Source organism: Sarcophilus harrisii, chromosome 2 (genome assembly GCF_902635505.1).
Source record: "Sarcophilus harrisii chromosome 2, mSarHar1.11, whole genome shotgun sequence".
In the NCBI taxonomy this organism is placed as follows: Eukaryota; Metazoa; Chordata; class Mammalia; order Dasyuromorphia; family Dasyuridae; genus Sarcophilus; species Sarcophilus harrisii.
This window is the reverse complement of record NC_045427.1, coordinates 425,579,922-425,597,514: the sequence shown is the minus strand read 5'-3', so window position 1 is coordinate 425,597,514 and position 17,593 is coordinate 425,579,922. Positions and strand designations below refer to the sequence as shown.

Below are 17,593 nucleotides of genomic sequence, written 5' to 3'. Positions count from 1 at the left end.
GAAAGTAAATAATAATAGCTCCATTTCTAGCACTTTAATATTTGCAAAATGCTTTTGTAGGTTTACATAGGGGATTTTTTAAATCTCCTACTTTACAGATAAGGGAGTGGAAATGACTTGCTCCAGATCCAAGTGAATAAGAAGCAGATCTAGCCCTAGAAATCAAATCTCCTGATTCCTGGTTTAATGCTTCTCTAATCCTGCTCCACTGTCTCATTTGGATTGTTATTGGATCCCTTTAGTTGACAGCAAAAACTGTCATGGTGGTAAATTTCATCTGATTGAGTGCATCAGTGTGCTTCTAAATTTCCTTGGGGACCATCCCACCAGTCAACCTCACCTCCTCAGTGGGATTTTGTTACACTCACAAGCAGTGGACAACAGTTCGTCCATCCCTCCCATCATATTGTTCCTGCCACTTCTCTAGTCGCCGGACGACCTTCAGAAGGGAGCGTTTGGAAGGAGGTGTATCCCGGTAGGCAGGCCAGCCAATGTACTGTAAATGCTGGACGATACGATACCCATCTTGTGGCTGAAAATGGAGTCAAATGATTCTGTTACATTTCTAGTGCTATGGAGGCGTAATCCTTTATGGGGTCCATGAAAGTGAAAGCACCATTTAGACAGTTGTTAAGGGGATTCTTATAAAGGACATTCTAGGACTGGGAATCCCCCAGGCCTAAAACAGTGATTTGAGTCATGGCTAGAATAGTCACAAGATATAATCACAGCATTATCCAGCTTAAAAAGGGCTTGAAGATCACTGAATCTCATGTTGTCATCTTACAGGTGAGGAAACAGAAGTCCAGGGAAAAGTGCTTTGCCCAAAGTCATATTAACTAAGCAAGTCCTGGGCCGACTCAACTCAAGTTTCTGGGTTCCAAATACACTACTTTTTAATATTTTTTTTCATATTTCCCTCGGTACTCATCCATCTAGAATAAGAAAAGGGGGTATCTGGGAAATAAGAGGTTCAGGTCTGCCTTCTTTATTATTTGAATGGTTAGTAATCTGTCTGAATCCAGATAAGGTTTGGGGACCAAGTGGAGTTCCAGTGAGTATCAAACAGAATTATGATTTTTTTGAGACAACAAACAGCTCATTAACACATGCCCTAGCTCTGAGGTGCAGTGGGGAACATTAGGTCAGTGAGGTTGGTGTCTTGCCTGGAGGTGGTATTTTCACACAATCTCTCCTATCCAATCTTTTGTTTAGGGGGTCACAGGAGTTGAGTAGAGTACACCTGCCCAATTGAGTTATCCAGTCTGTCCAATGGTGTTACAGGACATAAAGAGCATACCCTCATTGCTTCTAATTTCATCAAGAAGACAGGGAAGGGAGCTCAATTCACCCACCCACTTATCTCAGTAGCCTCCATCTCATTTGCTTCTTGCAAAAATGTAGATAAATAAAATCATCCAGATGAAGAAAAATTGGGGCAGACACTGGACTTACTCTTGCCATGTTGCAGATTCGGAATATCCTATTGATGATGTCCTCATCAATGTCAGCTGATACAAACTCCACCTGGATCGGCCCATAACAACAAGATGTTTTCTCTGGCCAATACTGCATGCAGAGCTGGTGTAAACACAAAAGACACGGAAAGAAAATAAGGGAGGTTAATGAATAGGAGTGAATCATCCTGGTCACAAGATCCTGCTAATTCCTGGGGCATCCTTGTTGTGGAACCAGTCGGCTCAGAGCGCTAGCATGAGTATGGTATTAATGAGACCAAGGTCATGGGGTTCAGCTCCTCTAGGTTCCGTTTGGTAGCTACGGATGGATGGATCAGAACAAGCCCCTATCAAGTTCATGACCTATTGCCTGGTCAGTACCATCCTCAGGACAATGCATTATTTTAAATTCTCACCCCAAAGAAATTGTTTTCCTTCTGTTTCAAGGGCTTCAAAGACTTGAAGCCAAAGATCTATAAGAGTTAAATCTATAGCTTCACCACCCTCCTCTCTGAGGGAGGTTAATTGGGTAGCAAGTAAGCATGTTGGGAAGCAGACGAGGGGGTCCACGGGGCCTCTGTGGCCAGAGGAGCAGCACATCTGCTGAGTTGGGAAGTAATGACAATTTAAACTTTATTTCTCTTTGCCACAGGCTTTTCTCCATCTCGGCTCTGACAATAATGAGGGGCTGGGGGAGCCAGCACAGATAACACTAGAGCTGGCCAGAGCCTTCGCCTGGAATTTGGATTAATCAGAGCAGCCTTTTTTTTTTTTTTTTTTTTTAATTAACATTTTTATCATTTGCATTGAATTCAGCCCTGTGAATGCTGGCTGTGTATCAGATGAGAGGTGTAAGAACTAGAACATGAATACCGTGCTTCTTCCCCTACTGCCTCACTGAATTTTCAGACTGCATGGAACTAAAAAAAAATCATTTAAGTCCCTTTTAATGAGATTTCCAGGCTAATTTCTTCAGCAAATGGATTCCGATATGCTTCAAATGAGCCTTCTCCATTTTTGGATACTCCTCTGCCGTCAGATTCTTGCTCTGCTTTTCGGATCATCCCCAAAGGGTGGTCTGGGTAGGACAGTCTTTCTGCTCTCAAGTTTGATACATGGCTTCAGTGACACTGATCTAGCAAGCAATCTACCAGCCAGTCCTTATTAAGTATCTAATAATGTGCCAAGCACTGTGCTAGGGACAAAAAATAAAGATTCATTTATCACTAACTTCACAGAGTTTACATTTTAATAGGGGAAAAACATGTACATAAATAGATAGATAAATAATAGATGGAGGATAGCCTTAGAGAGGAAGGTACCAGAAGCTGAGGGACTAGGAAAAGTTAAATATAAACAGAATCAATGGAAGCAGACAGCTGGGTGTCATTGGTGGGGTGTAGGACACAGAGTTAGGAAGATCTGGATATGAATTTCATTTCAGACAGTAACTGTGTAACCCAAGTCCCTTACCCTTTCTGTGCCTCAGTTTACTCGTCTGTCAAAGGGGAGGATTATACTCAATGGTTTCTGAAGACAATAATAATTTTTTAAATCTTTGATTCTATGAAATAGAAACTAGTGAAGGTGACTATTGCCTGATAGGAGTATGTGGAAAGGAAAGAGAATGAAATGTGCACTTATTAAGCTCTTATTTTGTGCTAGGCTCTATACCAAATGTTTTTCAAATATTCATTTGATTGAGGATTCATTTGATGAGGAAAAGCTTCATATTGTAACCTTTCTCAGCTACTATATGGTATATTTACAAACTGGCTACATTTGGGCAGAGATGACAATCACCCCAAAATAGTTCTTCCTCTCCTTTTACTGATAGGACAATAGAAAGAACATTTGAAGTCAGAGGTTCCCAGTTCTGCCACTTACTATCTAGGTGACCTGGGTTAGACATAATCTCTCTGGGCCTCAGTTCCTTTATTTGTGAAATGAAGAATTAGACTATATTAAAGCTTTTTAAACTATAGATCACAATCTCATGTGTAGGGGTGTTTCATAAATGTACATGGAGATCTCAAAAGTATGATTTAGATTATCAGTAAATATTTGGTTTGTATACATATTTTATATATCCAGGATCACGTAAAAAATTCTGGGGCAAAAAGGGATCACCAGTGGAAAAAAGTTCAAGAAGCCCTTGACTATACCTGCAAGGTTTCTCTTCTTAACCGGGCCTCAACTTATGTTTTAAGACTTGTTATACATTACTCCCTTTCATACACAGTGTGATTCAGGCCAAATTGATTTTGCATCCTATCTTCCATCTCAATGCCTTTACATTATATATAATAATACTCATCATTAAAGGTTAAAGTCTGGAAAGATTGCTACCCTGCATGTAAATTCCTCAAGAATTAGGATGCTGAATTCTTTAAGCTTGACACAATGCCTTGCTCATAGTAGGTCCTTAATAAATACTTGTTTATTGCCTGATTAATTACCCCACTCATATAGCTAGTTGAAAGGATTTGAGTCAGTTTCTCAGATTCCAAATGAATTTGTTTTCTCCCACTGCCACATATTCACAGTGTTTCTCAAAGAATATAATGCATTTATTACAGAGGAGCTAGGAACCTGTTCAGATCTGTCCCAAGAGTACAGCCTTCTAGATGTGTTGATTTTGAAAATGGTGGAGAGGGTTAGACAAACCTGTTTCCATTAGGAGCAGTCTCTTCTCAGCCCCAGGGCAAGACACAGTATTTAATTCTAATGGTGTTTTTTTTTTTTCTGTACTACATACTTATCTTCCAAGGAAGGACATGTTTCTGTTTTTATTTGAGAATGGAAAACATGCTATTTCTTTATTAGTAAGAGAGTTGTTCAGTTCAGCATGAAGGGTTGGTCAATTATAGAATCACACAATCTCAGAGCCAGGAGGATCCCCAGAGGGCATTTTGTCCAAGCTGATATCAAGATAGGAATCCCCTCTGCAACATCTCTGACAAAGTGGTCATCCAGTTCTACTTAAAAACTGCTAGTGATGGGGAACTCACTACTTTCTAAGGCAGCTCATTCTACTTTCATATCATTGGGAAGGTTGTTCTATCATTTTTTCGATCATGTCTGACTTTCTCTGACCTCATTTGGGAGTTTCTTGAAGGATACTGGAGTGGTTTGCCATTTCCGGATCATTTTACAGATGAGGAAACTGAGGCAAATAGAGTTAAGTGATTTGCCCAGGGTTAGACAGCCAGTAAGTGTCTGGGGCCATATTTGAACTCATGAAGATGAGCCTTCCTGACTTCAGGCCTAACTCACTTTTCACTGTGCCATGTAGTTGTTCCTTCCTTATGTTTAGCAAATTTATTTTATTTTATTTTTTTTGGTATTTATTCTGTATACATTCATATATGTAAATATTGTTTCTCCTGATACAATATAAACTCCCCAAGAGCAGGATTGGACAGTTAGGTGGCTCAGTGGATAGAGTGCCAAACCTGAATTTAGGAGGACTCATCTTCATGAGTTCAAGTATGCCTTCAGACATTTACTAGCCATATGACCTTGAGCAAGTCACTTAATCTTGCTTGCCTCAGTTTCCTCATCTGTAAAATGGCCCAGAGAAGGCAATGGTAAACCATTCTAGTATCTCTGCCAAGAAAACCCAAATGAGGTAGTAAAGAGTTGAACATGTCTGAAACAACTGAAGAACAAAGAGTAGGGATTGTTTAATTTTTGTCTTTGTGTCTTTAGGGCCTAGATAGTATATAGTTAGTGCCATTCTAGTGTGAGAATCTGGCATATAGTAGGTGTTTAATAAATGCTGATTGATTGAAAGCAGCAATCTACCTGTCTGAAATTTCTACCCACTGCTCCTAGTTCTGCTCTCCAGAAGTTCAATACAAGAATACTCAACTATTCTGTTTCTTCTACACTAAAGTATTATAGGCTCAATACCCCCATTTCTTTCAAATGAATCTTATAGGCCATGACTGCCAACTGTTTTAGGTCACTCTCCTGAAGACACAATTCAACCCTGCTCTGCCTCTTACCCAGGATATCTACAGGGCTCCTCACTTTAGGGTTGCCAGGGCGTATCCAGGAATCAACTTCTCATTCCACAATCAGAGTAGAAGTAGCTAATGGAGGACTCTCTTTAAGGTTGCTAGTGGAGCAAAAACAATTTGGGCCCAGGGCCCAGGTAAAGGAGAGATTGCATGTGGCTGGCTCTTGAGGGATCTGAGCCTAGTTCAAAGGACTGGTGAATATTCCTAGAATCTGGTGATTGCTCCACAATAACAGAGTCTGGATCAGAGGCCAGAACATCACAGAACTGAGAGCTGGGGAATACCTTAGCCTTGTCCAATTCCTTCACTTTATAGATTAGGAAACTTGGGCTCAGAAGAGGTTAAATAACTTCAATCAAGCAACAATCATTTATTAAGTATTTACTGTGTTCCAGGCTCTGTGGTAGGCAGTAGGGATACTGCCATCAGAAAGCTTACATTCTATGGGGAAAAACTATATTTATATAGACATTTGATATACATGTGTGTATATACATACAAAATGCATATATGTATAAACATATAAATATAATTCTATATAAATATGTAACACACATAATATATAAATAAATACTATATAAATATTATTCATAGTATATATATGTGTGTGTATATATGTGTGTATGGGGGGGGGGTCCTGAATATAAATCTGCTTTAATGGGCTTTGTATATTCTATGAAAAGGGGAAAGGTGGGAGAAGGCCTGTACAGATTGATCAGATCTCCTTTATTGGCCATCACAAAAGAAGAACTCCTCTCCTAAGACTTTTCCCAGCTAATGGGAAATTAGGGGCAGCCTAATCAGGTACCCAGTCAGTGGAAACCAATAAGGAACTGGGTTCAAGTTCCAACTTTACTATATTAATTATTAGCCATGTGATTTGGGCAGGCTACTTTTTTCTGTCTCTAACTTTCCTTATTTTTCAAGTAGACCAGATGATTTATAAGGTCCCTTCTAACTTTAGATTTCATTAGCCTATTATTTGCCTGCTGCTTAAAAGGCTTTGGGCTAGGTATCAGTAATAGAAAGATTAACAAAAGAAATAAATGTTCCTTCTATTAAGGAATGTGCATTCTATTTCCAAGGACACAAGAACAGATAAGACTATACATGATAATTTGGGGAACAGGGAGTGAACATAAATAACTAAGGGGATCAGGAAAGCCTTTAAAGTGGTCAGATGTGGGCTGCTATCCACATTGTCTTTGTGTGAGCTTTTCTCTTTCATTCCAGCAGGTCTTTGTCTCTAGGTGGCATCCAGGACTCCCAGGATTTGAGACTGGTACCATGCCAGTATTTTTTAAATGGCTACCTTATTTTCTGATAATGAACTAAATTTGTTTCAAAGCAGCATAGAAAGTGTGTGTTGTAATAGGCTACTGTTGTTTATCCTCACAGTATTTTCTGCTTTTCACATATATATTTAGGTCACATGAATATGTGCTCTGGGGGAGTGAGTTCAAGGAGGAAACACAATTAGTGTATGATTGGCTTTGCTCTTTATCGTGCCTTTCTCGACACTCCATCCTTCACTCCCTGCTTTTTCTCAGATAAAATCAGAAAAGGCTCATCAGTTGTAAATAAAGTTAGGAGATAAGTATACTGGAAAATGTCACATGTTGATATTTCTGGTAGATTTAGTAATGGACTTGCCAACAAGAAAATCAATTTGGCACTTTACAATCCACAAAACATCTTATCTCATTTGAGTCTCACAATAGCCTTGTAAGAAAAAGGATAGTTAGTATTATTTCCACTTGATAGATGAAGCAAGGCTCAGATATGTTAAGTGATTTGCTTGATCAAGGTCACATAGCTAGTAAGCAGAAAAGCCAGGATTCCATAGTTCAGACATTTTGATTTATAATTTAGAATATAGGCTTCTTGAAGGCAAGGATTGTTTTGCATTGGTTTTTGTACCCCCAGTTCTTAATGCAGTGTCGTGCACATAGAACCACTGCCTCACAAATCCCACCTATTATGTCATTTGAAAATGTAGGTGCATGTATATGCACATACACACACTTATGCGTGAACACACACACTCACACACACACACATATACAATCAAGGACAATTAACCTGCAATAATGATTCATTAAGGGCTCACTAAGAAAAAAAGCAACATCACATTTTTGTTTTTAGAGAGAACCATAAAATGGTTCACTCATCTGTTTTTTAAATTAGGAAGAGAACAGAGTCCTCTATTCCATAGATACCACACATAAAAATAATAACCTTCAGTTCTATTTTATGACCAGTTATGAAATCAAGACATAGTAGGAAAAAGGAAGAAAAATAAGAATAATGAAATAAAGACTGAGCTAGGCAGGCAGGCACATATCCAGAGATAGAGACATCAGCAGAGAGATTCACCCATTAAGATGGCACCATTGTCCATTTGGGCTTTATTTTATTCCTTTGTAAAATATGTAGAGTAATTGGACTAGATGATCTCCAAGTTCCCTTCTAACTTTCAAACCTATGATTCTTCTTCAGTCCCTGCCACATAAATAAAATCAAGATATAGATAGTCCAAGTTATTAAAACTCTTCTCAACCTAGTCCCAAATTACTTTCCAATTCTTTTACATTTAACTTTTTAAATTTACATTTTAAATTCCAAACTTTCTCTTTCCCTTCCCCCTTGTACACGAGAAGACCATCATCTGAAACCAGTTGTTTTCAGTGTTTTATGTCTTAATACATGACAATTCATTTCCCTGCCTTTTGCATCAGCCATCTCCTATCCCAAGAATGTGCTTCCTCCTTACCTCTTGACTTTAAAGCTCTAGTTTTCTTCAAGATCCAGTTCAAATGCCACTTTCCACATGAGATTCTTCCTAATGATTGTTTCTGCCCTCTTCTCCTCCTCTCCCCTCTTCCTTGCACTCCCTTACCACCATAACCTTCCTGTCTTTATTTAGAATGAACCTCTATAGGTACTTATTATCTTTCTGGATAGAATGTAAGCACCCTGATTACTTTGTGTTCCTAGCACAGTGCCTGGCACTTGATGGGAACATAAAAATATTTGTTAATTAATTGATTAAGTGCTATAAGGATCCAGAGGAAATATTAAGGAAAATAGAAACAGGGGAAAGGTTACAAGTCATAAACATCCTACAGAGAATTTATACAAAGTTATAGATAAGAATGTCCCAGAAAAAAGTGTGGATGACATACCTGCCATGGTGAAAAGAGCTTGGAGTTGAGTTCACAAAGAGGACTAACACCTCTTGATATTTGTCATGTAGACCACACAAGATTAAATGAAACCATTAGACTACACCTTGGATGTTCTCCACTCTTGTGGCTAGATACACCTCATTGTAGAAAATAGTCTCTTTCCTCCTAGAACCTTCCTGTTGTCCTGACTCCTCCTCATCACCATCATAAATGCTATGCCCCCTGAATCTCTTCTGATTGATTCCATTTGATTTCTTTTATTTTAATCTTTCTTTCTTTGTTTAAGACCAGGACTCACTCAAAAATTGACTTTAAAATGAACCCCAAAAGGCAAAAAATAGAGGGTAACTGAGGAATGTTAATTTTTGCTCAAATTTCCATAGTGCAATTAGGTTTACAAAGCAGCTCACATACATCATTTCACCAAATTCTTACAGTACCCTGATATATTAGGGTATATAACTTTACAGATGAAGAAAATGAGATGTAGTGAAATGAAATAATTCATGATCACATGACCATATTAGCAAGCCTCTAAATCTTGGGTTTGAATCCAGATCTCCTGACTTTGTCTTTCTAACGCATTAGGCTACTCCAATAAGGTTTCTTTTACAAATAGAATTAGGTTGGGGACACTGAGGCTTGGACTCCTTGGTTCAAAATTTTGAGATCACCAACAGCACCATCCTGGAGGTTCACTTTTCATTTGCCTACAGTTGGTTTGTGTACCCTCCCCTCTTCCCCCATTACCATCCCCTAACCCATTCCTTTATAGGAATGCTGGCCTTCCAAGGTACAGTGTGATTCTATTTAGTGCCTATTTGCTCAGTCAGGCCTCTCTGGCTCAGGCTGGCCTTAGCCCTGTGGCAGACAAATGCTGACAGTATCTTTAAAAGGTAGCATTTCCAGGTGCCATTGAAATTGCCTGGCAAAGGATTTTCTGATTCTCCCAATGTGTCATTGTTTATTTTTAATTTTTCTTTTATAATGATGCAAGGCGCCCAGCTGCTGCTGTGATGAGCATCATAGAAATATTTATATAAATAAATACTCTATTCATCTGCAGATTTCAAGAGCATCTTGCCAACTGTATATGCCAGCAAATCCCTCTGCCCCTCCAGACTTTATTTTTTGCATACACAGAAACTGTTTTCAAAGGATCAGTCCAGACTGAGCAATTCATAGGTCCAAAAAGATAATTTCTGGATTGATAGATCTTAAAATCTAGTTCTGAATCCTGGTCCCCTAAATTCCCATCACTTTTTCCTTTTTTCTATTCTTTCTGGAAGTAAGGCTCTGCTAATCCTCCATGGAAGAGAGTATTTCACCAACCCTAAGAGCAGCCTGTACAAGGAATAGGCATGCAGGTATGGATGAAGGGACTCATGGAAAAAGAAAAAGCTCTAATCTATATATACCTGAGATTTTTTTCCCTCCTTGCCTTTCTTCTAATTGTGATGGAATAGGAAGAATTGGGTCCAAATCCCATTTCTGTCAAGCACTACCTGTATGGCTTATAGGCCCCTTGTTCTCTCTGGGCTTCAGTTTTCCCTTATTTAAAAAGAGAGGTTTGGACTAGATGACCTTGAAGGTATCTTCTAACTCAATCTATAACCCTGCAACTCCTCACATGAGGAATTGCTAGGAGATTTTTCCTTACATCAATCTGAGAAATGCCTCTTAGTAATTTCCACTTATTTCTTCTAGCTCTATCTTATAGGACCAGGAAGAACAAGCCTAACCCCCTTTCATACATTGGCCCTTTGAAGACAACAAGCATATCCTTGTATAGAATCATCTACAGGCTAAACATTCTCAGTTCTTTCAGCTGGTTTTTGTGTTGGCTAGTTTCTCTCTTCTCTAAATCCCTGTTACATTTTCATCTGTATTGTACAATTAGCAATGTGTTTCAGTCTTTCCATTTCCCCAGTCATACTAAACAATTCAGTCCCATTTTTATTGGTGTAAAATGCTGACATGGACAGTCTTACTAATGAAATGCTTCCTGTATTTCAATTCACTTACTGGCCATCTGCTCAGCATTGCTGCTTGTACTTTGGCCATCATCCTCAACCTCCCTTCCCCTATCTCTACCTAAAACTTGGACTTTGCTTCCGGGCTGATCAACTCTCCTAGATGAGCTGCTGCTCTCAAAGCACTTTCTAACCTTTTCTACATCAGCTCTTTCCAGCTCTTTTTTGTGTTGTCTTCCTCCATTAGAATGCTTCTTAAGAGCAAGGACTATCTAGCTTACTTGTGTTTATATCCTTATCACTTAGCACAGAGTCTGGCACATAGTAGGCATTTAATAAATTCTCTATCATCTATCTTTGTATTATTTCTTCAGTTAGAGAGTGAGCTCTTGGTAGCCAGGGTGATGTCTTGTGCTTACTCTGAGCAAGCCCACCCATTGATTTCCTATGGTGTTCAGCCCAAACCAGGTATTGATGGACTACTTTTTTTATTATAGCTTTTTATTTACAAGATATATACATGGGTAATTTTTCAGCATTGACAATTACCAAACCTTTTGTTCCAATTTTTCCCCTCCTTCCCCCCACTTCCTCCCCGAGAGGGCAGATAGACCCTCTGCAACAAATTAACTGCAACAAATATTTATTGATTCTCTGCTTAAATATTTCTAGTGTTGGGGGGTTCACTACCTTGTAAAGCAAGGCATTCCATTGTAGGACAGCTCTAATTGTTAGGAAGCTTTTTTAAAAAGAGGTTGTTGAAATCAGCCTCTTTATAATTTGAATCAATTATCCCTGGTTCTTCCCTTAGAGGCCAAACATGATAAATTTAATCCATCTTCCATATGACAGCTTTGACTTTATATTCCATGCCCCTCAGTGGCTGTTCCACATCTTCTCTACTAAAATCATTAATACCTTCTGTATTTGCTCCTTTCTTAACAGATGTGCTAGCTTCTTACTTTATTAAGAAAAAAGGCAATCTGCCATAAACTCTATCTTCTCCTTTACTTTATATCTCAAAACCCATCTCCGTCTTCACCCACGATTTCTTCTTCTGTGATTGTCTCTGAAGAAGTAGTCCCTCTCCTAGACAACCACTCTATCTTTTGATCTTCTAATTTTCCCTATCCTCCAAGAACTTGTCCTATTTATCATGCCCTCCCTCTCATCTACTTTTATTTACTGGCTCTCTACTCATTCTCTACAAACATGTTGAAGTTTGCCCTGTCCTTTAAAACAAAACAAAATAAAACCTTCACTTGACCCTATAAATCTCTCAAGCTGTTGTCCCATATTGCCCTCCTGTCTCTACTGCCTAAGTATTGTCTCCAACAATCTCTTAACTGATAAATATAATGGCTTCTCAATGCTCATCCTCCTTATAGTCTTTGTAACTTTGGAACTGTCAACTCCTCCTTCCTACCTCAGACACTCTTCTCTTGGCTCCCATTACACTAATCTCTTAAAGCTCTCATGTCTATCACCTATTTCTTATTCCCCTATGTTTGATCAACATTCAAGCTCTGCCTTCTTAAATAGGATGCTTCTCAAGGCTTTGTATGAGATGCTTATGCTCATTTATTCTCTCTCTCTCTCTCTCTCTCTCTCTCTCTCTCTCTCTCTCTCTCTCTCTCTTTCTGTCTCTGTGTGTGTTTCTGTGCTCTGTCTCAGTTTCTCTGTTTCTCTCTTTCTGTTTCTGTCTCTCTTTCCTTCTCTCTCTACCTCCCTTTTCTCTCTCCTGTCCCCACCCTCTCCCCTTCTTTTTCTCTTCCTCTCTCTCTCTCCTCCCCCCTCATTCTCTCTCTTCCTCTTTTTTTTTTCTCTCTATTTTCACTTGAAAATTCTCCTGGAAAATTTATCAGTTTCCCATAGGTTCAAGTATCAATGTAGATGACTCAAATTTATATAAATTCAGGCCATCTCTCTCTTGAATTTTAGTTATGTATTATAAATTAAATATTAACCATCTCATCCTTGATGTCCTATAAATATCTCAATCTCAATATGCCCTAAACAGAATTCATCTCACCTCCTATAATCCCCCCTCCAGCAAAAAACAAAATAAAACAAAATATTCTCTTCATTTCAAGTTCCCTGTTTCTATTTAGATCACCACCATAATCATGTTCCCAATTTGGTCATCTTTGATTCCCCATCCACTCTTGCACCCTCCAACCCCTCCCTAATTCAATCAATAAGCTCTTTTGTCAATTCTACCTCCATAACATTTCTCAAATTTACTTCCTTTGTCTTCATGCACATAGCAACCGTCCTAGTTCAGGACTTGATCACCTGCTATTGCCTTATACTGTAGCAAAGAACTTTTAATTGGTTACTCTACATCCAGTCATTTCCCCTTCTGATTCAATCTCTGCAGAGCTGTCCTGTTTTTTTTTTTTTTTTTGGTTTTGTTTGTTTGTTTGTTTTTTTGCTAAGGCAATTGGGGTTAAGTGACTTGCCCAGAGTCACACAGTTAGGAAGTATTGTCTGAGGACAGATTTGAACTCAGGTCCTCCTAACTTGTGGTGCTCTATCCACTGTGCCATGTAGCTATCTCTCCTTCCCCCCCCCCCCCCCCACCCCCAAATAATCTTCCTAAGGCACAGGTTTAACTATGTCCTCAGTTAAAAAACTTCAGTGGATTCTCATTTCTTATGGTCTAAAATACAAATCTTTTGCCAGGTATATATGTTCTTTTATAATCAGTAAAGTTAGGTTACTTCCACCTACCTTTACATTTTTATTTTATGTAACTTTCATGAACTCTATGATTTTGCCAAACCAGAATACTACCCATTCCCTAAATTTAATGTTTTATATCCTGCCTCAATATTTGGACAAACCATAATACTGTCATTCCCTTCTCTCTCCCCCATGGAATCTATTCCTTCTCATCTTTAATATTCATTTCAGGTGCCCTTCTTATGAAGTCTTCTAAAATATCTCAGCTGTCAGTACTTTCTCTAATTTTCCTTGTTCACCTTTGATAATGATGATTAATTAATAATAAGCTTTTTAAGAGCAGGCACTATTTTATTTGTCTTTGCATGCTAGTACCTGCACTAGATCATTCTAAGTCTTAAGTCTTTAAGTTTTCTCTTCCCCAGGATAAATATCACAGTTTTTCTCAGTGAATTCTCCAAAGAAATGATCATTGGTCCCCTCTCCCTCATGTTTGCCCTTTTCTGGGAATGCTGCACTGTGTCAACATCCTTCCTAAAGGGTAGTATTCAGAACTGGGCAAAAAATTCTAAATATATTCTCACCAGGGAAAAGAATAGGTAAAACAAAAGGGGGGGTCATTTAAAAATCATGCAGAGATGAAAACAAAAGGAAATCAAGAATAAAAAGCACAAACGGGACAGCTTTGAAAGTTATAGGTTGAACATATTATATATTTAAAAAGAAAATCAAGTTTTATAGAAGAGAATTACTTGGTTTAATACCTATATTTTTTTGTGTGTGTATGTATGTGTCTATATATGTGTATGTGAGAGAGAGAGAGAGAGAGAGAGAGAGAGAGAGAGAGAGAGAGATGCCCATTTTATTGGTTTTAAGTAGATTAAAAGAAAGAAAGGAGAGTAAATGTTAGGTATGACCTCTTTGTATGACATCTTTAATGATGTGAAATTCCATCTAATGGCATATTATAGAATTATGGAATATCTGTTTTGGATATGACCATACATATTTCAAAAGAGGCTGGAGAAATTCCTATCTTTAATATGGCCCCAGAATTTATACTTGGCACACTATATAATGGAGTTCTGTGGAAGGCCATCCTAATCCTTTTGGGATGTGTGTGGGGATGTAATTACATGCCACTTCCTCACGACTAATTGATAGAGAGTGATTCTGTGCATAGTAGTAGTAACAAATGAACATCGTACTCTCTGCCTTGCCTGACTGATTTCATTACTAAGCAGTGAACTATCATTACTTGGCTAGCTGGGCTCCTTTTATTCTGTTTTGTTCACAGTAAAGTAAAGTTGGATATACCTTATTGTCTGGTCTTTAGAATAGAAAGCATTTCTAGCTGGATCATCCGCTTGGGATGGGTGTTCATGCTCACTTAAGTGGGACTGGTGAGAAATGGCACTGGCCATTTTCTCAGGCACTCTAATCTTTCGTTAGTAATGGAGACTTCCCATTTGTGACTAGTTCCTCTGCATGGTAATAAGTAGAATAAACAAAGCAATGAAATCCAGTGAGCTCTTAGAACCTTGCCCTGATGATTTTCAATTCGACTAAGGCAGTAGAACTAGCTCACACTTGGCTAGTGGTGTCTTTATTCTGTTTCTGTCCAGTCAAAGGTAAAGGCTTTGGATATCCCTACCTGATTTTCATTTCTATTTCTTTAGAATAAAGAAAGCTTTTAGCTGGGATTCACCAGAGCTGGGATGGGGTTCAGTCTCAACATTTACTAGCTGAGTGACTTAGGAGTAAATCACTTCATTTCTCCAGCACTGAATCTCTTCATCTATAAAATGGGGATAATCATACTTGTACTAAGTTGCAACACTGTTATAAGACTCAGATGAGCTAATAAATTTAGGTATTATAAGAAACTATGTGGATACAAATTATTATTGTTGCATTTCTTATTTGGATAAAGGCATGAAAGTTGATCTAAGGAGACTAGAGGTTTTCATATCTCCTTACGTATATTTATATCTAATCTGACAACTCTGTGAAGGCAGTCCAATGGTTATGCCCTTTTTGAAGATGAGGAAACTAAGGCTCAGGGAAGTTGTAATTTTCCAAGATCACAGAGCTAGTCCATGTATAAGGCAGAGTTTGAGCCCAGGTTTAACTCCAAGTCTATGCCATCTAATGGCCATAGCATTTATAACCATCAGACTCACTTTGGTCATACCTCCTAAGCCCTGTCTTCTTTTGGCCCATTCAGGGTGAGTCTGTGCCAGAGGCCAGGCTGGCACCTACCTGGGCAGTATCCATCTCATTCAGCATCACCACCGAGGAGCAGTTGTAATCGAACACCAGCCTCCAGAAGTCAGCTCCAGTGTTGGGAAGAGGGTGCTGAGTGACGATAAAGGCCGCTGGTTGCTTGTGGCTCTGACAAAAGAATAATATTGGCTTTTAAAAAATGCATCAATCAGCATTATTCAGATGACTATTAGACCCATGAGGCTGACAGGAGGCCATCTGAGTCATTTAAACTGATTATACAAAGCATTGAGACCTTCTCGTTATCAGCTCCAGTGTGAATGAAACCTTCTCATAATGGAATCATTCTCCTTCAAACTAAGACATTTCATTAGAAAAGTGTCACCAGAATAGGGATTATCCAAATAAATTATTTATGTCTTGGGACTCAGCAAATAATAATGATTAGAATATGAAATGAAAAATACTGGGAGGTGATTTTTTTCCTCTAGTTTCCCAACCACAGCACATCTGGGTATGAAAGGACACCTCTTCTTTATTTGCTGGAGATGTTATGATTGGTTAAGGCAGGTCTGTGACTTCAGGTTTTGATCCAAAGCTCCTTAGGGGAAAAGGGCATGTTTAGATTTAGGAATCTCAAGGGAGGACCAGAAGCTAGCAATTTTCTGAGCGATATCTCCCTAGCATCAACTGAGTATGATGCTCAAGTCCTGGCACATTTAGTGCTAGTGAATACCAGAATAGATAAGTAGCTGAACAATACCATGAGGCAGAAGAGTTTTCCTCCAGTGTTTTGCTCTGAGACAAACCATAGGCAAACTTTAACCATACTTAGTGGAGACAGCCTTTCACTGGAAGTTTAGACTTGCTTTCTAAACCTAGCAATGGCAGTGGCTTGCTAGGTGATTTTGAGCAAGGCACCTTTTTTCTCTAAGACTAGGTTTCCCCATCTGTAGGCAAATAGATGCATTGTTATCTTAGGCTTATTCCTTTTCAAATAGTTTCTTATTTTATGTGTGAGGATATATGGTACAGTGTGGGAAGAACACTGTATTCTGAGCCTGAGGACCTGGGTTTAAACCCTACCTCTATCATTTACCAATTTTGGATTAATCACAAAAGGTCTCTGGACTAAAGAATCTCTGGACACTAAAGCATCTTGGGCTCCTCACCTACAAAATGAGGGTTTGGATGGGATCAGTAGATAAGAACTCAAATTTGGTATCCTTTGCCTCTTTAGCCATTCAGTGAATTCTGTGGATTCTTTCAAAGAATCATGTTTTTAAATACATAAAATAAAATCCAAAAGATGACAAAGAGAATTGGTGATAATGAAAAGAAGTTATCATGGAGCCCAAGTCAAGAACTCCTGGACTAGATGGTCTCTGAGATTCTTTCTGGCACTAAGTCTAGGATCTCATGACTCCACAAACTGACCAGTACAAAGTATCAGGTTGGGGATGAGTGTCTAAGTTTTAAAATGTGCCTCTCTCACTTTGGTGAGATCAAATAGAGGGACAAATGGCACCCAGAGACTTGGGCCGGCCAAGCACTGGCTTCATGCTCCAGTTACTCCTTTCCTTTGAAGTGCATAACAATCTCACTGTGGAAACAAGACTAATACAGGTGGGGAAGGGAACCACAGAAGATAGGGTATAATTAAATTCTAGACTGCAAAGCAGAAACCATAAATGTTGGAGAAGGTCATTGAAGGGAGAGCACTGCCTAAGCTGCAGCCAACAGGAAATAGTAATAGTTGACATTTTTGCAGAGCTTTAAAACTTGCAAGTTATGTTCTTTACATTATCTAGCTTGAGCCTTCCATTCATCCAGAGACATAGGCATTTAATTCCCATTTCACAGATGATGAAACTGTAGCACAGAGAGGTTAAAGAATTGGTCTGTGATTTTATATTTGGGAAATATGAGAGGCAGGTTTTGAACTTGGTCTTTCTCAAGCCAGATCTAGCTCTTTCTCTATTCTACCATATTTACCTTCCAGTGAATAGGTGGGGCTCTGCCCTGAAGGCAGAAATTGC

At 38.8% G+C, this 17,593-nt stretch overlaps 1 protein-coding gene across 9 annotated transcripts in view; it reads right to left on the bottom strand.

The window, feature by feature from the left end:
* PTPRT (protein tyrosine phosphatase receptor type T) overlaps positions 1-17,593 on the bottom strand; it is a 1,282,972-nt gene that overhangs the window by 6,664 nt on the left and 1,258,715 nt on the right. For all 9 annotated transcript variants that reach the window (XM_031953982.1, XM_031953984.1, XM_031953985.1 and 6 more), the window contains 3 exons: positions 15,591-15,722; positions 1,456-1,581; positions 369-532 (listed from right to left, as the gene is read on the bottom strand). In XM_031953982.1, coding sequence (XP_031809842.1) covers positions 369-532; positions 1,456-1,581; positions 15,591-15,722 — 422 coding nt within the window. The remainder of the gene's footprint in view (positions 1-368; positions 533-1,455; positions 1,582-15,590; positions 15,723-17,593) is intronic.